The sequence below is a fragment of the Anser cygnoides genome, chromosome 25 (genome assembly GCF_040182565.1).
Source record: "Anser cygnoides isolate HZ-2024a breed goose chromosome 25, Taihu_goose_T2T_genome, whole genome shotgun sequence".
NCBI classification, from domain to species: Eukaryota; Metazoa; Chordata; class Aves; order Anseriformes; family Anatidae; genus Anser; species Anser cygnoides.
Window position 1 is genome coordinate 2,075,360 of NC_089897.1, and position 27,338 is coordinate 2,102,697.

At 57.5% G+C, this 27,338-nt stretch overlaps 1 protein-coding gene across 2 annotated transcripts in view; it reads left to right on the top strand.

The window, feature by feature from the left end:
* The first annotated feature begins 496 nt into the window (after positions 1–496).
* The window catches only part of CACNA1S (calcium voltage-gated channel subunit alpha1 S), a 34,304-nt gene continuing 7,462 nt past the window's right edge, over positions 497–27,338 (top strand). The window contains exons 1-32 of one of the 2 annotated variants that reach the window (XM_013196974.3): positions 497–799; positions 4,514–4,619; positions 9,350–9,489; positions 10,022–10,155; positions 10,550–10,702; positions 10,983–11,188; positions 11,735–11,838; positions 13,245–13,393; positions 13,964–14,045; positions 14,615–14,775; positions 15,418–15,643; positions 15,993–16,200; positions 16,517–16,637; positions 17,079–17,193; positions 17,308–17,401; positions 17,752–17,821; positions 18,023–18,155; positions 18,311–18,440; positions 19,344–19,403; positions 19,944–20,050; positions 20,334–20,421; positions 20,693–20,800; positions 21,192–21,244; positions 21,481–21,627; positions 21,931–22,132; positions 22,464–22,622; positions 22,911–23,021; positions 23,171–23,254; positions 24,766–24,822; positions 26,245–26,373; positions 26,556–26,621; positions 27,148–27,239. In XM_013196974.3, coding sequence (XP_013052428.3) covers positions 639–799; positions 4,514–4,619; positions 9,350–9,489; positions 10,022–10,155; positions 10,550–10,702; positions 10,983–11,188; positions 11,735–11,838; positions 13,245–13,393; positions 13,964–14,045; positions 14,615–14,775; positions 15,418–15,643; positions 15,993–16,200; positions 16,517–16,637; positions 17,079–17,193; positions 17,308–17,401; positions 17,752–17,821; positions 18,023–18,155; positions 18,311–18,440; positions 19,344–19,403; positions 19,944–20,050; positions 20,334–20,421; positions 20,693–20,800; positions 21,192–21,244; positions 21,481–21,627; positions 21,931–22,132; positions 22,464–22,622; positions 22,911–23,021; positions 23,171–23,254; positions 24,766–24,822; positions 26,245–26,373; positions 26,556–26,621; positions 27,148–27,239 — 3,956 coding nt within the window. In that variant the 5' untranslated portion in view covers positions 497–638. The remainder of the gene's footprint in view (positions 800–4,513; positions 4,620–9,349; positions 9,490–10,021; positions 10,156–10,549; positions 10,703–10,982; positions 11,189–11,734; positions 11,839–13,244; positions 13,394–13,963; positions 14,046–14,614; positions 14,776–15,417; positions 15,644–15,992; positions 16,201–16,516; positions 16,638–17,078; positions 17,194–17,307; positions 17,402–17,751; positions 17,822–18,022; positions 18,156–18,310; positions 18,441–19,343; positions 19,404–19,943; positions 20,051–20,333; positions 20,422–20,692; positions 20,801–21,191; positions 21,245–21,480; positions 21,628–21,930; positions 22,133–22,463; positions 22,623–22,910; positions 23,022–23,170; positions 23,255–24,765; positions 24,823–26,244; positions 26,374–26,555; positions 26,622–27,147; positions 27,240–27,338) is intronic. The other variant, XM_066982984.1, reaches the window with a different exon arrangement.

Sequence of the window (27,338 nt, forward strand, 5' to 3'; positions counted from 1 at the left end):
GATAATAAGCCATCATAAATATTGCCAGGAAGTGAATAGATAATCGTAGATAATGAGGGAATAGCACTAATAGTAGTACTTTTCCCAGTAGGGCTGGCTTACTTGTGGCTGCCCCCATCCAGGGGTCTGACCAGGGACTTCTTTGGGAAAGCCCCCCACCGGCTCTCCACCTCGCCCCCAAATTTGTGATGGGGGCACGCATCCCCCCAGCAGCCTGGCTTCTCAGATTGGGCTCGGGAGGCCGGGGGAGCCGGGGAACGGGGTGACCCGGGACAAAGGCACTTTTCTTTTCGCAGAAGGGTGTCCCGGGGCCAGGCAGCCTGTCGCCACCCCCAGCCCGGGTCCGCGGCATGCGAAGCACTCGCCCGCCTCGCAATGCGCCGGGTGAAGGAGCGACAGCTGCTGGGGGCCTTTTGCTGCCTCAGGAGCTGTGACAGCACCCGGGAGCCAGGCTGGGATCTAAATTTAAATCCGTGCTTTGTGTGTTTGGACATGCGAGCGCAGCCTCCAGCCCCCACTGCCCCACCACTCCGCCCGGCGCGCGGAGGAGACGGGCTCCGCAAGAAGGGGGCTCCCGGGGGGCTCCGGCTGGCCGCGACCCGGGCAAGGGGGCGAGAAAAGGCTTGGGGACGAACACCATGGAGCCCGCTTCTCCCCAGGATGACGTGAAGAAGAGGCAACAGAAGGAGAAGTCCAAGAAGCCGGTGCCACCAGCAGCCCCTCGGCCGCCCCGGGCTCTGTTCTGCTTAACCCTGCAGAACCCGCTGCGGAAGGCATGCATCAGCATCGTGGAGTGGAAGTATCTTTTGGGGTGTGCAGGGGCTCGGGAGTGCACGTGGGTGTGTGTGTGCCTGTGGGCAGGGGTGCAGAGGAGTGGGACCCTCGCCCTGCGGCAGCAAGGGAAGGGCTTGGAGGGAGCGGGACAAACCGAGGAGGTGATTGGGGACCCCTGTAGGAGGTGTCAGGGTGGCTTGCCAGGAACATTTAGGGGGCTTGGTGTGTGAGGAGGGGGCACGGTGCCCGTCTCGGGGTGAGGACAGGGCCAGGCAGAGCCGGACAGGGACAGGGAGCAGCAGCCGAGGATGGAGAAAGGGGAGGGAGGTTTTGGGGGGGAGCAAGGCCACGGCGAGCTGCTTGGGATGGCTCCTTGTGTGCGTCACCGCCTGCCTGGTCCTGCAGCTGCTCCGTGACGTAGGGGGGGAGGAGGGGGCTGGAGAGCGTCCCCCAAATCCTTGCCAGCACTGGTGACACCTCACCCCTTTCTCCCATCCCTCCCTGGCACCGCCGCCGCAGGTGAGGGATTTTGTGAGTGACTGCTCAGGGGGACGGCATCTCTGTGCGCCCCTGCTTTGATTTAGGGATGGGATTTTGTTGGTTGCTCCTTGGTCATGTGTTTACTGGGATGTTTTGGGTTGGAAATGGTAAAATGTGGTGTTTCTGCCACCTGGCCAGCAACTATTCCAGGCCGTTAGATGTGGTCTTGTTCACCTGCATTTTATGGAAGGGAAGAGGGTGATTTTACCTTAGTGGGAGTGGAAACATTTCGCTTTGTGTTCAGCAAAACATCTGGGATCAAGTGAAAGTGGTGGGATTTGGGGACATTTCCAGCAAACCCGGTCCTTCCACCCCAGCTTTTCTCATTTCACCCACTGAATTCACGTGCGTGTTCCCAGCCTTGGCAGGGGTGTCCCAGCCCAGCTAGGCTTTGCTCTAAACCGAGGAGGAGGCTTGGTCGCCTTGTTCCTACGCTGCAAAGGAGCTCTCTGACTGTTGAGTAGAGGAGCAGAGCCAAAATTGGGGAATTCTCCATATCTGCTTCTGCTTGGCTTTTCAAAAACGTCCTTCCCAGAGCTGTGTCTGTCTTAAACGTGCAGTGAGCATGGAATAAACTTGCCCATACATCCCAGCAGCAGGGGAAGAGTTGGAAATAGGGCTTACGTCCTCCAGCGTGCTCAAACACATTCCTCATCCTCGGCCAACACGTGTTGGAGAACACATAGCACAGGGGGACTTTACCCACGTTGCTGCCCTGGCAGAGGGGCCTGGGGGGACGAGGCGGGTGTCCCACCAGGAAGGGTGCAGGTGCTTCTGCCCCATGCAGGACAAACGATCCAGGGCGTTGGGTTTCGTCGGCACGGCTCGTGTGCCCGCCTGTATTTGTACCCCAATGCACCTGACCGCCCGCGTTGCAGGGTCGGGATTTACAGGGTCTGATGGTTCCAGCTCCCATGGGCTGCTGCGGGCTTCACTCAGGGCCAGGCAAGCGGCCAAGCGGAGATGAGCTGTGTCTGTTTGCTGGGGGGATGCCTAGGGGTTGGGTTTGGTGTTGCTGTCCACACTCGTGTCCCTTGGGCTCACCTCTGCTGCGCAGCATCTGCTGCCGGAGCCACCAAGGTGCAGAAGTGGGACAGGGTCATTTCCAGGCTGCTGGGCAGTGGGGTCATGTCACTGCGCTCAGCCTATTGTGGGTGAAAGGCTGGCCTGGGGTTGTCTTTATTTTTTTATTATTATTATTTCTTTTAATGCTGAAATTTGCTCACATCTCAAACCCTGTATTTGTTAGTACAAGGAGACTGGGGTACTCTGCGAGGTGGCACGGCATCACACACTCAGCAGCTGGCCCAGCAAGCTGGTGGCTACTGGGGTGTGCCTGGCTTTGTGGTGCTACTGTGGTATTTCAGGTCATTTCGCAGCCAGGAGGACTTCAAGGCAGAAGTCTTGGTTGGCTGGATTTGGCCCGTTGCGTTTCTACCTCGTTACGGTGCCAGATTCGCACACTTGCATGAGACAAGTTCCAGCTCCAATTACAAGAGCTCACCCCCCAGGAAGGCAGAAATAAGCCCGTGGCTGTTTTCCCAGAGCAGGGGGACGGGCCAGCCACGAAGGAGCAGAGAGGGAGAGGGCAACCAGCAACCCCGCGGAAGAGCGATGGACAGGGCTGCTGGACAAAGGGCACGGGGGGTGTGGTAGGGAACGATCCCCAAATCAACCAAATGGGGATCAAACAGGGTCCTCTCCAGCTCTCGCAGATTAGCAAGGAAGATGAGAGAAATCCCCCAAACACTTTCGAGGAACCCAATAAGTTGGGATGCCAAGGGCGATGTGAGGGGCTTCTACAGGTATATCGGTGACAAAAGGAAGACTGGGGAAAACGTGGGTCCTCTGCTGAATGAAACGGGACGCAGGGTGGTGAAAAGGCTGAGGTACTGAAGGTCTTTGCCTCAGTCTTTACCAGCAAGACCAGCCTTTGGGAATCCAGAGACCAGGGTGAAAGGCTGGAGCAAGGAAGATGTACGCTCGGTGGAAGAGGATCAGGTCAGGAAATACTTCAGCAAACTGGACATTCAGAAGTCCATAAGATCCTCATAAGATCCAGCAGACTTTAGTTTTTATTATGCCATCAGGTTAATAGATAGAAGGGTCCAGATAGGGCAAAATAACCCGTGACGATCAGAGAACATGACTGACAGCACTCAGCCAGCTCAGCATGCCGAAACAGAGAAAACACCCCCCAGGTGCCACTTACCCCGTGATGCTGAATCAGGCAGCCCAATGCCATATAATTACATGCAAAGCTGAGCTAAGTAGTTAATTAACCGTGGTGCGGGGAAGTGTCAGTATGGCTGCAGGGCTGAGTTTCAAGGGCTGTGCTGGGCCCTGTAGCGGTATTGCTCTGCGTGGCTGAGCTGCTGGTGTGCCCACGGGTTGTCCTTTGTAGGGTCTGCCCGAGGGGAGGATAGGGGTGCTGGGAAAGCCCGCTTGGGAGTGATAGCAGGTTGGTATTTATAGGTTGGGGTGAGAGATCTCAAAAACAGCCTGTGGGGGTCATGACCGCTGGCTGTGGTCGTAACTGGATGTTGTCTGATGGGACAGTGGAGAGGAGAAGGAGCTGGAGGGGGTGTGCTGGTTTGTGTAGCAGTTTCTGACCAAAAATGTTCATTGTCCCTTTCCGTGCCATGCTGTACCCAGCTGTCTTCTGCCAGCACGAGGCCACCAAATGAACAAAAAAGTCCTCTCTGCTTCCAGGCGTGTGCACGGCTCCGTGGTGCAGTGGTTAGAGCTCTTCGGAGCTGCATCAAGGCCTGGACGTGACCAGAAAAATGATGGCTGTCTTCTTCTGACCACGTCTGCTGCAGGGTACCGCAGGGCGGTGGGTTTGAACCACGCTGGGAGGAGCTGGGGTCCCTGGGGTGAGAGCCCTGCCGTGGGTGAGGTCCTGGAGACGGATTTTGGGCCCTTCTGGGACTTCAGGGACGTGGCAGCTGAAGCTTGACCTCGAGGCTGCGAGGTCTCCAGGTCCTGCATCTCATCCTAAATCCTCGTTTCTGAATTCCTTCCCTTTCCAAGGACCCCAGGAAGGGGCAGGGGCTGGGGGTGTGCAGGGGGTGAGGTCCGGCTTTTGTCTGGTTCCCTGCCCCAGGGGGAGGTTGGTTCACCCCGGTGTACCCAGACAGGGTGGGGGCTGCGCCTGCTTTTCCATTCCCGTCCCCCCTTCCTTAACTCTTCCTCTCAGGCCTTTCGAGATCATCATCCTTCTGACCATCTTTGCCAACTGTGTCGCCCTGGCCATCTACCTGCCCATGCCCGAGGATGACACCAACGTCGCCAACTCCAGCCTGGTAAGGCAGAGCCCGGCGTGTTCCCCAAGCCTCCTCGCTGCGTGGCCCCGCGCCGCATCCCCTGGGTGCAAAACGGGGTGTCTGTAGTGCCGGGGAGCTGCTGCCGCCCCGGGGGGCGCAATCAGGCCTCGGCACTCCACCGAGAGAGAGACAGAGAGGGGCAAGCAGTGGAGAAACCGCTGCAGAAAGGGTCTTCAGAGGGGCTGAAACCGCCCCCAGGTCGGCACCCAGGGCAGCAGGCGGGTGTGTGAAGTGCACAGGAAGGAAGAATTGGTGCCAAAAAAAGGAAAGAATCCCCTCAGGTTTTTTTTTTTTTTTATCCCGATGCTTCCAAAAGGAAACATCCTGTTCCAGAAAGGCTGAAATGTTTTGTTTTAGCATTTTTGGAACAAAGTTTCCTGACCTTTTATTTCTAAACTGTATATTTAACTCTGGGACCCTTTTTTTTTTAAAGGGGGGAAAAACTTCTGTTAAGCAGAGAGGTCACTCTTTTCCAATCAGTAACTCAATTTTTTCCAGTCACTCCATATTGCCTGGAATAAAATATTTTGGTGTGATCCCAATCAATAGTTTTCATTATTTTTAGCTCGCCACCACCTTCCCCCTCTTCAAATCCCTCTCGTGGTTCAATCCACATTGATTTCCATTGAGAGCCAGAGTCTGGGCACTGAATCAAGGCAACCAAATAGGTTGTTTTTAATTAAATGTTCTCTTCTGCTAATTTCAGGACTCGTCAGTGCTGGGGTGGGGTGTTGTGTGCAGGTATTGCTGACAATTTGTGACTTAAACACCGCTCTGTGTTTTGACTGTTCCTTAGAGGCTCTGCAGGGAAAAATATTAAAGCAGTCATAAGATTTGAGGTTTGGAATACAAAGCAAGGCTTTCATCTGAGCAGGTTTTAATTCCTTGAGCTGCTTTTAGCTCTTTCCCTCTCAACAGGCTTTTAGTGGCACCGAAGATGGTGCTTGCTTCTCATTTCCTTGGAGAAAGGGAAGGGGATGCTGTTGCCAGTGTGTTAGGATTTTGAAAATAAAACCAAGAGAGGTCGGCAGAGGAGGGGAATTAAATGTGTGGTGGACATCTGGGGCTCGTTCAGCCTCCTGGCATGGTCCCTGAGCATCTTCTGACCCCTGGTGTGCTCGGAGCAGGACGCGCTGCTTCGGGTTTGTCCCCTGGCCGTGGGGGCACGAGGGGATGGGGAAAGTGCTGCTATCTCAGCCGAGAGATGAAAGAGGGAAAGCGTTAAAAAAAAAAAAGAAAAAAGAGGAGGGGGCAGGGGCGATGGGGGCTTCCCACTGGGAAGGGGTCTGGGATTTGGCTGAGATCAGCCAAAGGATGAGCCCGAGCCCAGCAGCAGGACAGGAGGCGGCCAGGGGGGCACCCACAGCACCCAACACGTGCTACCTAACTGCGTCTACAAAGCCATTTCAGCTCCTTATATTTATTACATATTAGCTTATTTATACGATATCTGATTTGGATTGTTTTTTCAGCCTGTTGCCATGCCAACCGCCCGCTCTGTCAGGAGCCTGGCAGCCCCGGGGCTCCGTTCTTTCAGCCCTGCTCCACACATTTCTTTGTCTCTTTGTCCCCGTGTGCTGGTGGCATTGGCGAACATCCCCTGCTACGAGCTGGGCCAGGCTCAGCACTCAGGTGCCGGGCTGGGCTCTGCACGGGGCTGCAGGTCCTGCAGCAAAGGCTCCTTGGATGCGTTTCTTCCCCCAACAGAGGGATGCTGCGATGCACTTAGTCTCTCCCTGTCAATTTTAATTGCCTCTCCTCATTGCCCAGTTGTCTCCAGGGAGGATTGCTTTTTTCTGAAGGTTTTAAAATAGGTGAGGAGGGGAAACACGTGAGGGGGAAGAGAGCAGGGCAGTGAGGACGTTGCCCCAGATCTCCTGCAGGACCAAGGCTCTCATCTGGGCTCCCCGTGGGTCAGTGCAGGGAAGGGGGGATCTCCTGGGACACTTCTGCTGCTTTGGTCCCGTGTGGCTGGAAAACCTTGTGAGCAGCCACGCTCGTGGCTGTCTTTCCAGGACCACCCAAGGAAGACTTGCATACGGAATTTGCACTAGGTACAGAATTAGTCTCATTGAAGCTTTCTCAATCAAAACTCATTTAGGGTGATGGAAAATATTTGATAACCCCTAAATGTTCTATGAATCTTTTTTCCTGTATCCTGGGAGAAATACAGATGCTTAATTTCAATGTATTTAAATTTTATTCCTTATAGATTAGATTTCATCTATTACAGAAGGTTTTTGTTTTGTAATGCAGATTTTAGAAAATTTTGTGTAGTTCTATTGAAATCAAACTTTTTCAACACTGAAATGTTTTTTGACTTCAAGTCAATCCAAATTTCAGAGCATCTCATCTGCGGCAGCCCCAGGAATGTCATTGGGGTGCCCCACAGCTGTGAGCCCAAGCCTCTGTTCCCCCTGTTTGCTGGAAGGAGACATTGGGGCTCATTCTGGAGGGTCCTGAGCGCCCTTAGGGTTGGGGGCTGGTGCTGCCCAGCAGGCTGGAGCTGTGTCATGTTGCATCGCGGCGGCGTGGCGCACGCTGTTATTTCTGCTGTGCTGTGTCCCCGTTCAGAGCCCGCAGGTCAGGTTACCCCATGTCCCTGAGCATTGTTGAAGCATGTCTGTGTGCAGCAGCCAGCACGCTATAAAGATCTGCCTCTTTTTATAGTGCTTTTCGAAGGCTGGACTTGCACATTCAACCCCAGCTCTTCAGGGCAAAACACCCCTGGCTTCTCTCCGCTGGTATCCAGCGGCAGCAGTAAGTTTGCCCTGGCTCAGGACATCTCTTTGGGGCCACATGGGTTTACTCTCAGTATGTGTTCTGCACCTACACTTATTTGGGGAATTCAGAGAGAGTTTGCTGAGGGGTGACAGCCCTAGTTAAAGGCTGTCCCACCTCAGCCCACTGATATCTTTATAGTCAGGGGCCTGGTTTTCCTTTGCTCTGCTAACATCAGAGCTTGTCTGCAGTTTACAGCCAGACAAGGCTGGGGGAACTGGACCCACAGCTGCAGGACAGGTGATGTGGGGGATTCCTCCAGCCAGCACTGACGGATCCCAGCATAGCACCTTCATACTGACCGTGCCACGAGCTTTCCTTGCACCGGAGGAGTTAGACCAGCAGGACGGACCAGGATGATCCAGTTTTGCTTGTGTGGCTGGCTCTGCAAAGCACAGCATGGAGCTGGAGCTGTAAGGATGTCTGCAGCCTCCCAGGAGGGAGGCGACGCAGCTAGCTAAGGTAGCAGGGGGCTTTTGGGTTTGAAACTCCCTGTCTGGATATACGTGGTGGGCTCCAAATGGCACTGGAGGTGGCCAAAGGACAGTTCATCTGATGTGGGCTTCTCAAGGGGATCACGAAGGAACAGTAAGTCATCCTCTGAATCTGTGCGAGGGGTTTTTAGAAGGGGAGCTCTGCTGGTTGCAGACTCTGGAGGCTGATCCTGCCTTGCTGGGTGAAGCAGGGCAGGGAATTAACAAGGACAGGCTACGGGGGATCTGCCACTGATAAGCGGGGAAGGCAAGCAGCGTTGCCTGAGTGAAAACTCAAAGATGCAGCCCCGATAACAGCCGTAGTTGCAGTGCTTAGGTCTCTGCTCTCACCGCTGCTTCCCACCGATCTAACAAGGGGCTGGCACTGGCATGGGTGGCAGTCACACAGGGACGCTTGGCATGCCCGCCGCTTTTGGCCGCGGTAATTGAGCAAGCAACAGGTCTGTCTGAGCCTTGGCTTCATACATGGACAGCATTTTCCGTTTGGCAAGCCAGATGGCCCCGTGAGGAAGCAGCGCTGTGGCAGCATGCCCTCGGTGCTGCGGCCTCCCTCTGCCTTTCTGGGTGCGATTCCCCATAGAGACCAAGTGGGGGGGATGCTCCTTGCCCTTCATGGGTTGCAAATTGAGGAGAGGGGCCATGGAAAACTAGAAATATAAATATCCCCATCCATTTGACCGCTTCAGAGGCACTTTAATCCCAGCCTGGAAAGGGCCAGCAGCAGTGGCGGCGGTGATCACGGTGACGGGCAGAACCAGGTGGGCACAGGCAGCTTTTGGCCAGGCTCCATGGAAAACGGAGCTATTCCAGGCCCGGTGGCTGCGGCACGGTGCCGAGCCCCTGCAGCGGGCACCAGGCCCTGTCGGGGGGAGCGGGCATGGTGGCGGAGCCCCCGGGCCAGGCTCCTTCTCGCAGCTCAATTCGCCGTGCAGATGTCTGGAGCAGGCTGGAGGCCTGAAGGAAGAGGCCTGGCTTCCCTGGGAGCCCAGGGCGTGAGGGAAAACACAACGCAGCCAACTCGTACCACGGGGTTTGTGAGGTGTCTCCAACATGTACCCAGCGTGTCTGCTGCTGGGGAGGCTGAGGAGAAGGAGCAGTGGGATGAAGGCCCCAGGGGGAGTGGGAGGGTGAGGCAGGGACGTGCACTGCCCTAGATCGGGCACCTTAGGGTGCTGGTTTGGGGGGTGGCGGCGTTCCTGGTGTAGTTTGTAAGAAGCAGGGGTAGGATCCTGTCAGCACGTTGTTGAAGGGATGCAGAGGGTGGCATGTGGTGGCTCAGCGTGCCACCGAGTCCTGCCTGGGACAACCACGGTGCTGCCTGGGAGATCACAGATGGGTCGGCACCAGGGGCAGAGCCAGGGACACATGGCGGTGAGGCTGAGGGAGGTGACAGACTGCTCTAACGGAGCGTTCTCTCCTGCTTGCAACCCCCAGGAGAAGATCGAATATGCCTTCCTGATCTTCTTTGCCATCGAGGCGATGCTCAAGATAATTGCCTACGGGTTTCTTTTCCATACGGATGCCTACCTCCGAAATGGCTGGAACGTGCTCGACTTCTCCATCGTGTCCCTCGGGTAATGCAAGGAGGGGAAGCTGCTGGCACTCGGCTTGTGCCAGGCCTGGTCCATAGCCCATCAGCTACGTTGAGGGTTGTTTTTTTGTTTTGTTTTTAGTGACTGCAGTGGGTTTTTGGGCAATCCGTAGAGTTAGTTCATGGTCTTCTCCCAAGGGCCCCGTTTTCTTTCCCTGACCTCTCCTGAAAATCTCTGTAACTCCCATTTCTTCTTGTCTGACTCCTTAATGCCTCTCGGACCTCCTTGCTCTGGGCTGTAGGAGTGGCATGGTGTCCTCCCACGCTTGGCACGTGGGGAACGGGTCCCGTGGGCATGGGATGGGAGGGCTGTGGGCTGCAGAGCAGGTTGTGCCCAGCCATAAGTGCATCCAGGAGCTGGGCTTAGCCAAGAGCTGGCAGAGTCCTGTCCCTCGCCTTCCTGCCTGCAGAGCTCTGACTCCATCACAGATCCTTGGTTTCCATCCTCATGCCCTTCTCTTCCTCCCCGTCCTTCCTTTTTTCTCCCCTTCCCTCCCTTTCCTGTGCCTTTTCAGGCTTTTCACCATGACCCTGGAGCAGATCAATGCGAAGCAGGGAGGGTCTTCGGGGGGGAAAGGCGGCTTCGACGTGAAGGCCCTGCGAGCGTTTCGTGTGCTGAGACCGCTGCGCCTGGTGTCGGGAGTGCCGAGTGGGTGCCGGGCTCCCTGCCAGCAGGACGGGCTGTGGGGTGGATGGGGCCCTGGGCCTGGCCGGGTGGAGGTCATAGGGCAGGTTTCATTTGCTTCTGGCAGGGATCTTCTTTTCCCATAAGCCGTGTAAATATAAGAAGGGAGCAACAGAGTGGATGGAGGGGCATGAAGTATCCTCCAGCACTGCTCTGCTGGAGTCTTCCAGGTGCTCGCATGGTGGATAGAGAAAGGAGCAAGAAATTGCTCCAGAGATCTCAGTCCCAACACACCTGAGCTTCTCTTCCCTTCATGGGGCATTTCCAGGCTGGCTGTCGGAGGGTCTGGCAGGAATGCAGGGTGCACCCAAAGCAGTTTGGGGAGTGGCTGAGCTCCTCTCTCTTCTCCCTGGTGCAGGCCTTCAGGTCGTCCTGAACTCCATCATCAAGGCCATGGTGCCCCTGCTCCACATCGCCCTGCTTGTGCTCTTCATGATCATCATCTACGCCATTGTCGGGCAGGAGCTCTTCAAGGGCAAGATGCACAAGACCTGCTACTACTTCGGGACAGGTGGGGCTGTGGCAGGGGGGGACATGGTATAGAAGTCTCTGTGTGGCTCCTGTGGGGACTACAGAGCCTCTGCAGGTAGCAGAAAGTCTGGTCCTGCCAATATCAGGCCTGGGAGAGCATGAGGGCTGAAGGATGTTTGGTACAGGACTGGCAAATGTAGATGGTGGGAGGAGGTGGTGGAAGGAGCCCCCTTCGGAAAGCTTCTGCGGGAGGCTGGGAGGTGCTGGGACCTGCTCGCCTTGGCCCAAAATGCTGCTTAGACCATGGCTTCTTCCCTCAGATGTGATCGCCACGGTGGGGGCGGAGAAGCCAGCCCCCTGCACCACCTCTGGCCACGGGCGACACTGCACCATCAACGGCACCGAGTGCCGAAGCGGCTGGCCGGGACCCAACAACGGCATCACTCACTTTGACAACTTCGGCTTTGCCATGCTGACCGTCTACCAGTGCATCACCATGGAAGGCTGGACCGAGGTCCTCTACTGGGTAGGCTCCAGCAGCCTGGGCTCGGTGTCCAGCTTGGCACCAGTGACCGCTGGTTGTGCCTTGCAGCAGGAAACTCCCTCCGGGACCCTTTCATGGGGTTAGGTCTCTCCCCCACTGGCAGACACCCTGCCCTCACCCAGCTTCATGCTGTGACGCACAGCGCATCGTGCACGGGGCACATATCCCACATCTCCGCCCTGCAGACACTGCCCACCATGCCTTTGCTTTCCAGGGTGCTTCAGCTCCCACCTTTGGGGGTGCAGACCAGGCAATGGGGGGCTGGTGGATGCTTCTCCAGCAAAACCCCGTGTTTTGCAGTTCTTGGGAGGCTGTCTTGCTGAGGCTTAGGCGTGAGGCTGATGTTTAAATCTGCTCCCCAAATGCTCTGGCTTTTCCTCCAGTAACAGCAGATGCAGAGTGGTGCAGGGTAAGGGCTCAGCCAGGTTAATCTGCTGCCATCCCAGGTGCTCCCTTTGGAGGGGACAAAGCTCCCAGAAGCTGCTGGGGGGCTTCCAGGTGGCAGACTTCTGCCTCTCTCTTTGCCAGGTTAACGACGCCATTGGGAACGAATGGCCCTGGATCTATTTTGTCAGCCTTATCTTGCTCGGCTCCTTCTTCGTTCTCAACCTGGTGCTGGGGGTGCTCAGCGGGTAAGTGCCACCCTGTCCCTTCTCTTTACCAGCAGGTCAGCGAGCGCAGTGTGGACATTTAACTGTACAAGGAGAGAAAGCCTTGAAAAGTGTGTTCCTTCTCCTCTCCCAATCCACTCCCTTTCTTTTTGCATGCTTGGAAACACAACCTCGAGTTACCTTTTGTATCAGCATCCGTGGCTGCCTGAGGTTTTAGCTCAACACCTAACACAAAAACACCTTTTTCCTGCAGTACTGGCACCTGTCAGCAGATGCAGCCGTGAAACACATTTGAGGTGTTTGCAGTGTGGTTTGCAGCCAAAGGAGCTGAGCAGAGAGCTCAAACCAGCTGTCCTTACCCTACAGCTGTGTCGAGACACCAATTAGTTATATGCTAATTACTTGGATTTGTTAGCCAAGCGATTTGACAAGAGGCAATGGGCACAAACTGAAAAAGGATGGTAACGTTGGGAGCCCCCCCCAGTGACAGACGGATCTTATCCCCATTGCCATGGAGACAGCATCCTGATTATTTGCTGTGTGATGAGCTCCCCTTCCCCACATGGAGAACGTGGGGCCAGCTTTTTGTCTCCAAATAGGGGAGACTCTGCTTGCTCTAATCATGGGATCACAGAATCATTTAGGGTGGAAAAGACCTTCAGGACCAAGTCCAACCATCAACCTGACCTACTGAGTCACTAACCCACGTCCCTCGGTGCCACATCCACATGTCTCTTAAATACCTCCAGGGACAGGGACTCCACCACCTCCCTGGGCAGCCCGTTCCGATGCTTGAACCACCCTCTGCGTGAAGAAACCATTCCCAATATCCAAGCTAATCCTCCCCTGGTGCCACCTGAGGCAGTTGCCTTGTGTTTTTATCACTCCTTTCCCAGTCCCTTCCCAGCTTCGCTGCCCTTCTCTCCACATCCTCGAGCAATTCAGTGGCCTTGTCGTGAGAGGCCCTAAACTGAGGGCAATATTCGAGGTGAGGCCTCACACCTGGACCCACTGCTGGCTTGTGTTCAGCTCCCCCAGGGCCTTTTCTGCTGGGCAGCCTTCCAGGCACCCTTCCCCACGCCTGCCCCATGCATGGGGTTGGTGTGCCCCAAGCGATATGATCCTGAGCAGGGCCGGGGACCTCTGCAGCATCTCGTGGTGGTTGGCCTGCCCGGCCACAGCCTCCTGCAGCACAGAGGTCCCACGGAGCAGCCGGTGGTGGGGAAGAAACCCTACCTGCCAACACACGATCTCCCGTGATCTTGTGTCGTGGAACGGGGCTGAGAGCGAGGAGTCAGCAGAGCAAGCTCTTGGTGGGAGGGTATTTTGGGCTTTTAGCTTTCTACGAGGATTGGTATGGGACAGGGCTGCGGGACGTGGCCTCCGGCTGCCTCCTGAGCCTTACCCTGCTCCTTGCCTCGTCCCAGTGAATTCACCAAGGAGCGTGAGAAGGCCAAGTCGCGGGGCACGTTTCAGAAGCTGCGGGAGAAGCAGCAGCTGGAGGAGGACCTGAAGGGCTACATGGACTGGATCACCCACGCTGAGGTGATGGACAGTGACCGGGCCAGAGGAGAAGGTACTGGCTCTGCCTGGGCAAGGTCCCTGGTGTGAGGGTTGGGTTCCTGACGCTAAGCACCCTGAAGAAACAATGGGGAGAGCTTTGGAGAAGTCACAGACTCATTTTGCCTGAAAAGCTATAAAACAAAATGTTTTGACTTGCCTAATGCAATAACTCTGAGAGGTGATACATGTGTGGAAAGGGCCTTGTAAAACAGTGGGAAAGACCACACCTGTAGCCCGTGTTCTCCTGTTGTTCAGCATTTGCTCATTTGCTGGCTGACCCCAGTTTTCTCTGTGCTGGGGCTGTCTGGAGCTGTGGGGAGCCATCTCCACGCTGCTCTCTGCTCCAGCTGCCTCCCTGGGCTGCTGCTGCCCTTGCTGCAGGAGCTCCTGGGGCCTCCCAGGGCTTTGCACCTGACATTTAAACCTTCCAGCTCGGGCTCCCTCTGCTGTCTCCCTGGGATGGCATTTCTTGATTTCAGTGCTGGGGGGGAAGCTCTTCCAGGTGTTGTCCTGGGAGAGGTCCCCTCCTATACGCTCTTCCCAAGGGCTCCAAGAAAAGCCTGGGATGTCGTTCCCTCCATAGGTATGATGCCTTTGGATGAAGGAGGGTCGGAGACGGAGAGCTTGTATGAAATTGAGGGCATGAACAAGTGGATTCTCTACTTGTGAGTATTCCTGGGCTGCACCATCTGCTGTCTCTTGCTTGCTGTCGTGGCTGGGCCAGGCTTTCTTTTCAGCCACCGGTTTTGTGGGGAGAGCCAGGGGCTTTTGAGAGCCAGATGCTCTCCTGGAGCAAGCAATAGGGAAGGATGCTTGGTAAAGAAGCTGCTGCAAGGGGAAAAACCTCTTCAGCTTGGGTCTAGGCTCCTGGCATCCTCTCACAGCCCATGCAACACATCTTGTGCTTCAGAAGCTGGGCCCGTGGCAGGAAACCAGAAGCCAACGTAGGCCAAAAAGGAGCCAGGAGGCGTTCATGTGAACAAACAGCAAAGCTTGAGCGACTGGGGACGATGCCTGGGGTCAGGGTTATGCTCCTGGTACCTGCATGCCCCCGGTTTGTAAGTGGGGTGACACCATGCATTGCCCCAGCACCGGTGGTGGGCAGCTCAGCCCTTCTGAGGGAAGGGCCCAGGAGACGGGAGCGGGGTGGCTGTGCCTGGCTGTCTGTTAGCATTGCCCCGGGCTGCTCAGGACCCTGTGTTCAGCCCCACTGACCCGTTGGCCTTCCCTGCAGCCGGCAGTGGAGGCGCTGGAACCGAATGTTTCGTAGGAAGTGCAGGGATGTGGTGAAGTCCAAGTTCTTCTACTGGCTCGTCATCCTGCTGGTGGCACTGAACACCCTCTCCATTGCCTCTGAGCACCATTTCCAGCCCGAGTGGCTGACGGTGGTGCAAGGTGAGCAAACAGCCCCAGGGAGAGGGAGGGCCTGGGAAACTCTGCCGCAATGGAGACGTGCACGAGGAGCTCTTACTGTGTGTGCATGGCCTGTTAGACACCCACAGCCTTGCTCATGCACACAAACACAGCCTGCATGCACGTATTCGTACACCATCCACACTGGGCTGTCGCACAATTGCACATTGCAAATGCACAGTGCGTGCACTTACAGGTGCATGGTGAACACAGGGTGTGCATACTCACAAATGTACGTACATAGTTCACTTACGTGCACACTGCATGCACTCACACGGTACGGCCATGCACGTACACACGCAATCGCACTGTGTTCACACACACAGAATGTAGCACACGTGTACACAGCTCAGCCATGCAGCATGCAGAGCCCAGTACACATGGACACAGCACCCGGACACACTGGGTGGACTCACACTATTATGTGTGCAAGCATATGGTTATACATTGCCCTTCTCCTCATCCTCTTCTCCTGAGTGCTCCCTAGAAAACTGCATTTGCTGCAGCTCAGGGCTCGGTGGTAGGCAGAGAAGGGATGTGGGCAGCACTGCCCTCCTTCCTTCCTGCCGTGCCATGCTGAGAGGAAGAGGCCCGTGCTCTGACGGGCTGGATCTCCCACCCCAGACAATGCCAACAGGGTGCTGCTAGCACTCTTTGTGGCCGAGATGCTGCTGAAGATGTACGCGCTGGGCCTGCGCCAGTACTTCATGTCCCTCTTCAACCGCTTCGACTGCTTTGTGGTGTGTGCGGGCATCTTGGAGACCATCCTGGTGGAGCTCAGCACCCTGTCACCCCTGGGCATCTCCGTGCTGCGCTGCATCCGGCTCCTCCGCATCTTCAAGATCACCAGGTTGGGACGGGAGCTCCGTGGGTGCTGGGGGCTGGCTGCCCCCCAGGCATCGCTGGCCTTGTTCCTGGGGAGGGCTGCAGCACGGGCAGAGCTGGTAGCTCCTGGGGTCATGAACAAGGCCAAGCCTGGCGATATCCGTGTCCCCGGGACGTGGTCTGGTATCTTCTGACACCAATCCCGGGGCCAGGATGGAGAAGTCCCAGTGCCCACCCTGCAAGTGGTGCTGGCTCAGAGCCCCCCTTGCTGGGTTTCTGGGACATCGTGAGGGGCAGACAGGGTGCTCCCTGCTCCTCCCTTGTCCTGCCCCACTCCTTCACCTCCTGCATGCTCCTCTCCCCCCTCTCCCCAGGTACTGGACATCCCTGAGCAACCTGGTGGCCTCTCTGCTCAACTCGGTCCGCTCCATCGCCTCTCTGCTCCTCCTCCTCTTCCTCTTCATCATCGTCTTTGCCCTGCTGGGCATGCAGCTCTTCGGGGGCAAGTACGACTTCGAGGACATGGAGGTGCGGCGCAGCACGTTTGACAACTTCCCCCAGGCCCTCATCAGTGTCTTCCAGGTACGGGGCTGTGGCAAGCAGGGCAGGGGGGCTGGCAGACCCCCACAGCCTGGGTTCTCACCTCGGGGGTCTCCTGGCAAGAGCTGGGGTTAGGAGAGATGTGGGTTCGTGGGAGGTGGTGCAGCTCTGAGGATGGAGTGGGGAGGGGAGATGGGGTCGTGGGTGGCAGTGGGGGTTTAGGGCCAGAGGAGGGAGCTGAGATCTGGCAACGGGGCTGGAGCAGGGAGCAGGATGGAGCTGTGGGATTCTGCCCTGCTCTGCTGCGGGGGCTCTCACATCCCTGTTTCCCCTCATGCTGTCTCTGCTCTTCTCCCAGATCCTGACCGGAGAGGACTGGAATTCAATAATGTACAATGGGATAATGGCCTACGGAGGCCCCTCCTTCCCTGGCATGCTGGTTTGCATCTACTTCATCATCCTCTTCGTTTGTGGGAACTGTATCCTCTGACACCGAAGCCATGTCCGGGCGCCCTGTGCCCAGCCCCACAAACTGCTCTGGCTGTGCGAGGCTGAAGGCTCGGTGTGTGTGTGTGTGTGTGTGTGTGCACGTGTTTGTGTACAGATTGAGCACAGGCAGGGATGGGGGCGGTCATCCCAGAGCTCAGCACTCACGAGGATGGGTGCAAGATTGAATCACAGAATCACAGAATCGTTAAGGTTGGAAAACCATCTCCCTACCACCAATGTCACCCACTAAACCATGTCCCCAAGCACCACGTCCAGCCTTTCCTCGAACACCCCCAGGGACGGTGATTCCACCACCTCCCTGGCCAGGGTTGGCTCAAGGGCTCCTCTCCAGGATGGCTTCTCAGACCACGGGCAGCCCTGACCAAATCCAAATGGGAACCAAGTTCACGTCCTTAGTGCTGTCCCACCAGATATCCTCCTCAATGTCTTCCTGGCCATTGCGGTTGACAACCTGGCCGAGGCTGAGAGCCTCACCTCAGCCCAGAAGGCCAAAGCAGAGGAACGCAAGCGGCGCAAGATGTCCAGGTGAGCGCTGCAGTGCTGGCAGGGGGAGCTCCCAGGCCGGGTGTTTTGGGGTAAGGGGACAGAACGGTGTCGCCTGTGCCCCTGCCCTGAGCTCAGCCCTTGCTCTCCGCTCAGGGGTTACCCAGAGAAGTCAGAAGATGAGAAGCAGATGCTGGCGAAGAAGCTTGAGCAGAAAGCGAAGGGAGAAGGGATTCCCACAACAGCCAAGGTCGGTGCTGGTGGGGCTGGGCCTTGGGGAAGCCCTGGTGAGGGATCAGGCACCTCCTGCCACCGGCAAGGGCTGGCAGAGGCTTGGAGCTAGCTCAGGTCTGGACTCTGCTGGGTCACGAATTGCTCCTTGCCTTAGTGTCTTCTGGAGATAGAGGTTCTCTGGGCCCAGACTGGGCCTGTTGTGTGGTGGAACAGGCCCACCACATCCTGGGCCAGCACCCCACTTGCCTGTTGTTGTACAAGGCCAAATGTAGACACCACTGACCCCACAGGGCTTCCAAGGGTCTTTGGCAGCAATATTGGCACACTCACTTGCGTGTCTTCCTTTCTGTCTCTCCCTTGTTTCAGTTAAAAGTGGATGAATTTGAGTCCAATGTCAACGAGATCAAAGACCCCTACCCATCCGCAGACTTCCCAGGTAAGACTTGTCCCCGCAGAAGCTGGGGAAGGTGTGTGGAGTGAGGGATGCCGTGGCCCCTCACCAGCCTGGGGGTGCTGAGGTCTGTCTGGCCCAGAGGCCAGCTCAGGATCACAACATCAGAAGATCTTCCACACGGTCACGTTGCTACTCCCTCTCTGGGTGACCCTTTCCTTTTCCCTCCCTGTGACCATCCTGCAGGTGACGATGAGGAAGATGAGCCCGAAATCCCCCTGAGTCCTCGGCCACGTCCCCTGGCAGAGCTACAGCTGAAAGAGAAGGCCGTGCCTATGCCTGAAGCCAGCTCCTTCTTCATCTTCAGCCCAACCAACAAGTAAGTGCTGAGCCTTCTCCTTGCCTCTCTCTGGCACCAACCCTTCCCAGTGGGACCCTACTTGTTTTGCCATAACCTTCTTCCAGGCTACCACGGCCCCAGCTAACGCCCTTCTGACCTCTCACAGTGTCTCACACCGTTTTTGTCCCCGGCAGGTTTCGGATGCTGTGCCACAGAATCGTCAATGCCACCTGGTTCACCAACTTCATCCTGCTCTTCATTCTGCTCAGCAGCATCTCCCTGGCGGCCGAGGATCCCATCCGCGCCGAGTCGTTCCGCAACCAGGTGCGTGGGTGACTCGGGTGGGTTGGGGTGGGTGGGGGAGACGTCACAGAGACCCCCAGCTCCCCTGTGAGCAGATACCTGCTTGCCAGGTGTTGAGCCTGGGGGAGTTTTGGTAGTTGTGATTTTTTTCCCTCTAAGGGAATTTTAAGCAGGGAAAGGGAATCTCACCGAGAGCTCCCTGCTGCTCTTCTGGTCTACAGGAGGAAAGTCTTTGTGCCTACCTCTTTGCTCTTGTTCTGAATCCAAGGAAGATGAATCTGGGGGACTGGGTTCTCCTGGGTTAATCCCTGCCTCTGGGAGGGCAGGACGCTTGGGGAGGGGAGGCTGCTTGTGCTTCCCATCCAGGGGAAACAGCCGGGACAAAGTTTTACTGCTCCATGTCTAAGGTTATTCCCGGTAAAGAGATCTACCTGCCAGGGTGAGCGAGATTACCTTGGTTTAGGGCTGTGGCAGCTTACTGGGGACAGGGACATCCCATGCAGACTGGACCAGTGGTGTGTACAACACCTGAAATGCTGCCTGCATGGAGCAGGGGTAGCCCCATGGGGTCTAGGCTTGTGTGGTGCCTGGCAGGGGCTGGGGGGTCTCTCAGGGGACAGCTCCCCAGGGTGCCCATTGCTTTCGGGGACCAGAGTCTTTCAGGTGAATCACAGCAAGCATCACCGGCTTGGAAACTGGGAGCTTGGTCCCAGGCTGGAAGCTGGATCGTGTACTGGGGGAAGTTGAGAAAGTGAAGGGAATTTCATGGGTGGTCTCAGCCCCGGGTTTGCAGCCCCTGTTGAGCTAGACAGGCTCCCCAGTTTGCAGGGTGGATGGCAAACCACAGTGCCAGGGCGTTTGAAAACAGTGGTGCGTTTCCCACGTCACCCAAACCTCACCCAGTCCTGGTGCTTACGTCCCCAGATTCTCGGATACTTTGACATCGGTTTCACCTCTGTCTTCACCGTTGAAATCGTCCTGAAGGTGAGTCCATCTGCTCCCATGGAGCACATGCACATCACCCAGGTCTGGGCTGCGTTCTGGCCGTGGGCACGAGCTCCAGGAGCAGGCAGGGAGCAGCTGCCAGCTCATTTGCCCAAGTTTATGGCACCCCAGGGTGCGTGCCCTGCCCCAGGGGCCAGAAGTCCCCTTGCAGCGAGGTCAGGCAGCTGTGCTGTGACACCAGGACAGATGGGCCATGGCACCAGCATTTCTGTCCTGGCATGTCTTTAACAAAGCCTTTGAGAAAGAGAAAGCAACGAAAATCTGTGAAGTAAAACCATATTCAAGCAGCTGCTGTGAGTTGCTCTTGCTGCAAGTCTTTTTGCCCTTCTCCTCTTTGCTTTGCTGAATGACTGGGAAGGGATTTTTTTCTCCACCAGTGCAGTGCAAAGGATTTCCAGCTGAAGTCAGCTGCCTGCCTGGCTGCAAAGCAAGGGCTTTGAGCAGGATGGGGACCCCGGGCCACGGGGAAAGCTCCCTGTGCCCTGCTCGGCCTCTCTCCTAACTCCTCCTGCTCCCCAGATGACAGCCTACGGCGCTTTCCTGCACAAAGGCTCCTTCTGCAGGAACTCCTTCAACATCCTCGACTTGCTGGTGGTTGCTGTCTCCCTCATCTCCATGGGAATCGAGTAAGCAGCTCCACGCTTCCCAGGGTGGGCACTGCTCTTGTTTAGCCTGGCCGGGCAGCGGGGGTGCTGCAGCAGTTTGGGTTGGGTGGGATGGGAGCTGCCAACCCACGTGTTAGTGCCCCCAAAATGTGTCCCTGGATGTATTTTTAGGGGGGACAGGGCCTGGGTGACTGGGAGGCAAACTCCTCGAGTGACAAAGGAGAAGATCTGGGTGGGAATTCAAATGGGAGTCCCTTTTTCCCATCTGGGAATTGCCCTGTCTCAGCTCTGCGTTCCTCCTCAGGTCCAGCACCATCTCGGTGGTGAAGATCCTCCGGGTGCTGAGGGTGCTGAGACCTCTGCGAGCCATTAACAGGGCCAAGGGGCTGAAGGTAAGAGCAAGGCTGGGGTCCTCGGCCCATGGGAGTCCCCACGGAAAATTATGTGGGATTTCATGCCCTGTGGGGTTTGTAGGGTCAGGAACACAATTCCCACTTACCATCTGGGGAAGGAGCCTGCCCTGTCCCATTGCTCTTGGCAGGTTCCCGCTTTTGCCTGCCTTTTTTTTTCTGTTTTATTTATTTATTTATTTTTTTCCTGAGTGTGGGGCACACGGGGGGACCTTGCCCCAGGCATGCTCACGTGTGCTCTGTCCTCGACCAGCACGTGGTCCAGTGTGTGTTCGTGGCCATCAAGACCATCGGCAACATCGTGGTCGTCACGACGTTGCTGCAGTTCATGTTCGCCTGCATCGGGGTCCAGCTCTTCAAGGTGAGAGACGTCCCGGATGGACAGGAGAGACGTGCTGCCCAGGGCTTTGGGGTCTTGTAGTCACAGGGCTTTGGGGTTGGTGTCTCCCGGTGCCGAGGTCAGCACAGACCATGCTGTCAATGCTCTGCCAAGAATGCCCGTCTGTAGCAGACGTCCCAGCAGAAGTGCCTGTAGTGGGAGGAGGGCAGGAAACACCCAGGACATTGTCAGCTTCAGGCAGCACACGCAAAGGGACCAGCTCCCTTCCCCTGCTCACTGCCTCAGTTTCCCCTCTGGCAGAGGTCAGAGCCAGCACGGAGGCAGGGTGGCAATCAACCAGTCTGTGAAAAATCAGAGGGGCTTTTGAAGTCACCACAAAATCATAGCTCCTCCTGCTCTCTTTCTAATGCAGGGGAAGTTTTACAGCTGCTCAGACCCATCCAAGCTGACGGAGAAGGAGTGCAGGTAAGAGCCCAGCGGGCAGCAGGCAAGGAGGGGAAGGGGGCGTGTGGCTGTTCGCGTGTCTGCAAGGGGATCCTGCAGCCAGAAAGAAGGGGCTGGGAGGTCTCTTGCTGCTGTCCCTCGCCCTAGGATAAACGTAGCCCAAGGCCATGCTCCCCTCCCAGGGACAAGCAGCCCTGGGCCAGCGCGGCAGCAGGAGGGGGCCGTGCCAGGTGAGCGCCGCATCCCTTCTGCTGCAGGGGTGATTTCATCGACTACGTGGACGGGGACCCGACGCAGATCGAGCTGAAGAAGCGTGTCTGGTTCCACAACGACTTCCACTTCAACAACGTCTTCTCAGCCATGATGTCGCTTTTCACCGTCTCCACCTTCGAGGGCTGGCCAGAGTGAGTCCGGTGTGTGGGGGCCTGCCGAGGGCCGGGTCGTGCTGGGAGCAGGTCGCTGCCCGCAGGCTGATTGCCAGCCAGGAGCTGGAAAGCCTTTGCCAGGGAAAGAAGAGCTGCCCAGGCTGGGGAGCAGGGCTAGCCACCCTGGTAGGGGCTGGAGAGTCAGCAGGGCGATCCCCGCAGCCCAGTTCCACCCCTACTGGATTTGGGATTTCTCCAGAGCTCTCCATAGCCTGCAAGAAGACAGATGGTCTTCCCCCCCCCTTAACTAGGGTCTCTGTTGCCTCGCTTTCCCTCCTGTAGGCTGCTATACAGGGCCATTGACACTAATGATGAGAATAAAGGCCCTATCTACAACTACCGGGTGGAGATTGCAATGTTCTTCATCATCTACATCATCCTCATTGCCTTCTTCATGATGAACATCTTTGTGGGCTTTGTCATTGTCACCTTCCAGGAGCAGGGGGAGAGCGAGTACAAGAATTGTGAGCTGGACAAGAACCAGGTACTGGAGCTGCTGGGACGGGGCGAGGTGGATCCAGCCCTTAGTGCTTAGTGGGGGATCAGCACCAGGGCAGCACGGCAATCTTTGGAGGCAAGAGGTGGCTTTGGAAACACGGTCCCGGGTGGGGTGTCTGGGTGCCTTTGCAGAGGGCACAGCAGGTACTTGGTCATTGCTGTCCCTGGCCCATGGCACGTGGGGCTGAGGAAGAAGGGGGGATCCGGCTGGTGCTGGTGGGGCTGTGCACTGTCACTGGTGGTGCTGGCTCCGTGCTCGTGCCCCTGTCCCTGGTGTGTGCATCTCCCCAGCTTCACTCCTCCCCTGCTCTCCCCAGCGCCAGTGTGTGCAGTACGCGCTGAAGGCTCGCCCGCTGCGGCGCTACATCCCCAAGAACCCCTACCAGTACCAGATCTGGTATGTGGTCACCTCCTCCTACTTTGAATACCTCATGTTCTTCCTGATCCTGCTCAACACCATCTGCCTGGGCATGCAGGTAAGGGGGGGAGTGCTGACTGCGGGTGGTTGTGCCCCTCTGAGACCCCTGTGCCCGTGGCACCGAGCAGGCTGGGCTCAGCCCTGCTGCCTCAAAGCTGCTGGTGTGTGCTCCGCAGCCCTGGGGAGAAAGGGGGACAGGTTGGATGTGGGGTGCCCAGAGGAGGGGCTGCAGCAGGGGGGATTTTTCTCTTTTGCTGCAAGTTTTCCCAGCCACAGGTCTGCGGTGGGCTGGTCTCCATGCAGCCCGTGCCACTGGGCTGACACGGCTCCTCCTGCCTTCTCTCAGCATTACAACCAGTCTGCGGAGATGAACCACATCTCAGACATCCTCAACGTGGCCTTCACCGTCCTCTTCACCCTGGAGATGATCCTCAAGCTCATGGCCTTCAAAGCCAAGGTGAGGGCAGGGCGCAGGCTGGAGATCAGAGGAGGGCTGATTAATTCCCTCATCGCGCTCTCCTTCCCCTGGGCTCCAGCATCCAGCATCTCCTCCTTGGCTTGATTCTTGGATGTTCATTCCTCTTCTCTCTGGCCCTCCCCCGGCAGGGCTACTTCGGGGACCCCTGGAATGTCTTTGACTTCCTCATCGTGATCGGCAGCATCATCGACGTCATCCTCAGCGAGATCGATGTAAGTGCTGGGCTGCTCGGGCACGAGGGTGTCCCCACGCCCTGTCGCTGCTGGCGCCTGCCCCAGGGCGAGCTGTGGGTGCTGGAGTGGTGCCCAGCTCTGTGGGGCTTTGGTGGCCTCTCTTCTCCCCTCTGCTGCGTTCGGAGGAGGGACAAGCCACGTGGCGTGGGTGTTTGGAGGTCACAGCCGTGCCCCTGTGAAACTTAGGGCACTGTATAAACACAGGGGACCATCCCCAGCCTAGCAACTTGTCGTGTTGCCCCCTCCCTTCCCGAAAGCCTGTAGGGGCTGGGATGCCATGGAAAACAGGACCATGAGCAGCAAGATGCTGCCCCACTCGCCCTGCCTGTCTGCTGTGTGTGCCCACCTCGACAGGTCCGGGTGTCCATCCTCAGACTGGGGCAGGTGGGCAGAAAAAGGGTTCCCCTGCAGCTCCCTGTACCCACAGGGCGCTGCTGACCACATACACCGGGGAACTGCAGCCAGTGGTTATATGCTGATAAATGCTCTACTGGGAGCATTTTCAGAGCAGTGCTTGTAAACCACTGTGCCACAGCACTGGGAGCTCCCCAGACCACAACCAGCTCTGAAAATGCCCCTGTGCGCCGGGAGGTCATGCGCTGCGTTTGGCAGACCCGACGGTAACTGTAGAAGCAGCTGTAGGGTCGGGTAGGTGAGGTTAACCCTCTCTGGTGACTTTGCACGTCTCCTCTCGGGAGCAGGGCTTTATCTGGCAGAGCTGCTGCCACGGCCACCCCCGGGAGAGTCCTGCAGCCTTTCTCCGTGCAGAGGACGAGAGGCTCAAGGGTCCCTGGATGAGTGAAACCACCCATCTTTCTCCCAAAACATTCCTCCCTGCATGGCCCACACCTCGATACTGCCATCCTCCGAGCCTCTGGGCTTCTCAGCCTTGATGATTCCCAAATTTCCTGCCAGTCCCAGCAGCTTTCAGCTGCCACCAAGCCTTCCAAGACCCCATCCTTGGTCCCCCAGCTCTCTGTGCCTGTGACCTGGTTTCCCGTGGCCTGCAGTCCTTCTGTGGCACCTCCACAGTCACCGACAGAAGGACAGTGCTCATCCCCCGCGCCCGTCTTTGTCCACACCTGAGAGCACGGCTCAGGCTCCCCAGGGCTGCCCCAGCCTTCCTCCACGTGCCTTCTTCTCCATCCAGTCCTCATCCCTCCCAGCACTGCCATCCAGCGATGCGCAGTGGGATCAGGACGGGGCAGGGATCGCAGCCTTCCCTCCCCTTCTGGTAACCCCCCTCTCTGCCCAGGGGTCAGGGCAAGGTGGGTCCGTCCCTCCTGGTCCCCAGGAGCCGGTTGCAGTCTCTGCACCCCCACAGGTCACCGTGCAGGTGCGGGCACACCTTGGGGGCTGCAGCCTTTTCGGGAGGGTGCCCCTGGACAGCCGATTTCCATCTTTCTTCTGCCTGTGCCGCCACCTTCTGCAACCTCCCCCCGTCTCTCGTTTCTCCCTCCCTCCTGCTGACTCTTTTATTCTCTTGGCAGACTGTCCTTGCCTCCAGCGGCGGATTGTACTGCCTCGGCGGGGGCTGTGAGAACATCGTAAATATCAGCTGCACGTGCTTGCAGTGGACCCCTTTCCCCTTTGCTGCCTGGGGCCGTCCCAGCCCGCCCGCGGCCGGCGTTTGCGCGTGTCCTGCATGCATTAAGATGCCCCGAGCCCTGCTGCTCTCCTCTGCTGTGCACATCTCGCCTCCAGGAGCCCAAGGGCCAGGCTCCAGAAATGGGGAGAGGTTGGTGGCAGGGTCCCACGTGCAGCACCGGAGCCTGGTGCATCTCCGTGCCCCCAGGGCATCTTCTCGGGGGTCCCAGGGCCCCAGTGCTGGGAGCTGCAAGGCCAAGGTGGCCTGCCCTGGGCGCTGTCCTGGTCCTGCTGGGTGGGGACGTGGCCACTTCCCTGGCCACTGTGCTTGCTGAGCACTAGGAAGGACAAAGACGAGAAAAGGAGGGGTGGAGAGAGGAGGTGGTGGCTTTCAGTGCAGCCCTGGGGACTCAAAAATGCCAGAATGGGGAAATTGGATCTGCTGGAGGGTCAGGGGTGTCTGAGGGTGGGTTTTATTGCCCTGACACCTCTGGGAGCAGGTGGGTTGGGTGATGGGAACGAGGGGGGTCAGCACGAAAGCTCTGGGAAGCCGAGGGGAAGCAGGAGGGGTAGCAGAGGTGCGACGGGATGGACATGTGCTCGCGGCACTTGGTGAGCGAGGCTGGGGCTGTGCTGTGCCAAAACAACCTCCCCAGCGGGTAACTGAGCCCCCAGCGTCTCCCACAGCCCATGTCCCAGGTGTCGCAGCCTTATGAGCCCAGGGCCTCTGTCTGCTGCCTCCCCTCCGCCTGCCCCTTCTGGGACTCCCTCTCAACCCAGCTGTCCCCAGCCCCCGTCCCCGACTGTTCTCCCCCCGGGTTGGGGTCCCACAGCCACCCCAAGAAGCGGAGGCACCGCTGCAGGATGCTCGCCTCCCCAGAGCCACCCTGCCCTCTGTCCCCGCTTTGTCACATCAAAACCCTGCTGGGACGCTTTCAAATCAACTCTTGTGTGCGATAGCAGCCACCTTGAACCCTTCCTGTGCCTGGTGCCTGGCCCAGAGCTCACCTTACAAATAGACCCCAAGGTGGCAGTGTAACAAATACATAGTGTGTGCAGGGTGAGAGAGCAGGGAATGAGCCTGTCCTGGGGCAGCCCTGGGTAGGGTAGGGTAGGATAGGATAGTTGGAAGGAACCTTCAAAGCTGATCATGTCCAACTGCTTGACTGCTTCAGGACTAACGAAAAATTAAAGCATGTTATTGAGGGCATTACCCAAATGCCTCTTGAACACCTCCAGGCATCAACCACCTCTTGGGGCATGCACTGAACGGCACAGCTCTCCCAGCCTGCGCTACGGCATGCCTTTCCCCCTGCCGTGTCCCATCCCTACCTAACGGGACTCCTGCAGGGTCCGTGACTGCTGCCCCCCTCTGTCCGCAGGACCCCGATGACAACTCCCGTGTCTCCATCACTTTCTTCCGCCTGTTCCGCGTGATGCGGCTGGTGAAGCTGCTGAGCCGGGGAGAAGGCGTCCGGACCCTCCTGTGGACCTTCATCAAGTCCTTCCAGGTTTGTGAGGAACACACCAGCACGTGTCCTGGGCTGGCAGCAAGCTCTGAGCAGCAAGCTGTCCCATCCCCATGGGACGCCGGGGTGCTGCCCCCCCAATAAGTCCAGCCCCAACCCCCTGTCTCTGGGTGTCCTCTGGTGCTGGGCTGCCTCTCACCCGAGCCGTGATCCTTTTGTTGCAGGCTCTGCCCTACGTTGCCCTCCTGATTGTGATGCTTTTCTTCATCTATGCTGTGATCGGGATGCAGGTGAGAGGCGCAGGGGGCGGATTTGGTCTTGAACAGGGACCTGAGCCTGGGAGCAGCTGGGGAGATGGGGCAGGGGGGGACTGGGTCCTCTGCACGGCAGTGCCGGGGGCTTTGAGCACAGTGGGACTGTTTTGCCCTGGTCTCCGAGGATGCACAGAGTTAACGCAGCCCGAGCACCTCCTCCCATCCCCAGGCTGCAGCTAAGGCAACCGAGGCACACACCAAATAGCGCTTTCTGAGTCAACAGCATGACGCAGACACGCTGTCACCAGTGCTTGTGCCTGGTTCGTGAGATCTCCTTGTCTCGGGTGCAGCGCAGCATCGACAGGGGCGCTTTCAGCATAGGCAGGGGTGTCCAAGCTGCTCACGAGCCCCAGAACAACCATGTCCCCCCTGGTGTCACGCTCTCTTTTGGAGATACCCGAAGCCAAATAACCAAGACAAAGAGGAACTCCTGGACTGGGGTCCTCTGGAGGGTGGGGATGCCTGAGAAAAGGTGCTGGGGGCCTGATGGTCTGATTTACAGATGTTTGGGAAGATCGCCATGGTGGACGGGACCCAGATCAACCGAAACAACAACTTCCAAACCTTCCCACAAGCTGTGCTGCTGCTCTTCAGGTCGGTACTGCCTCAGGGAGCAGGCAGCTCCAGAATGGAGCTGGGCTCCGAGCTGACATGGGAGCCTCCCGGCTTGGACTGAGGGACACCAGCGTTTCT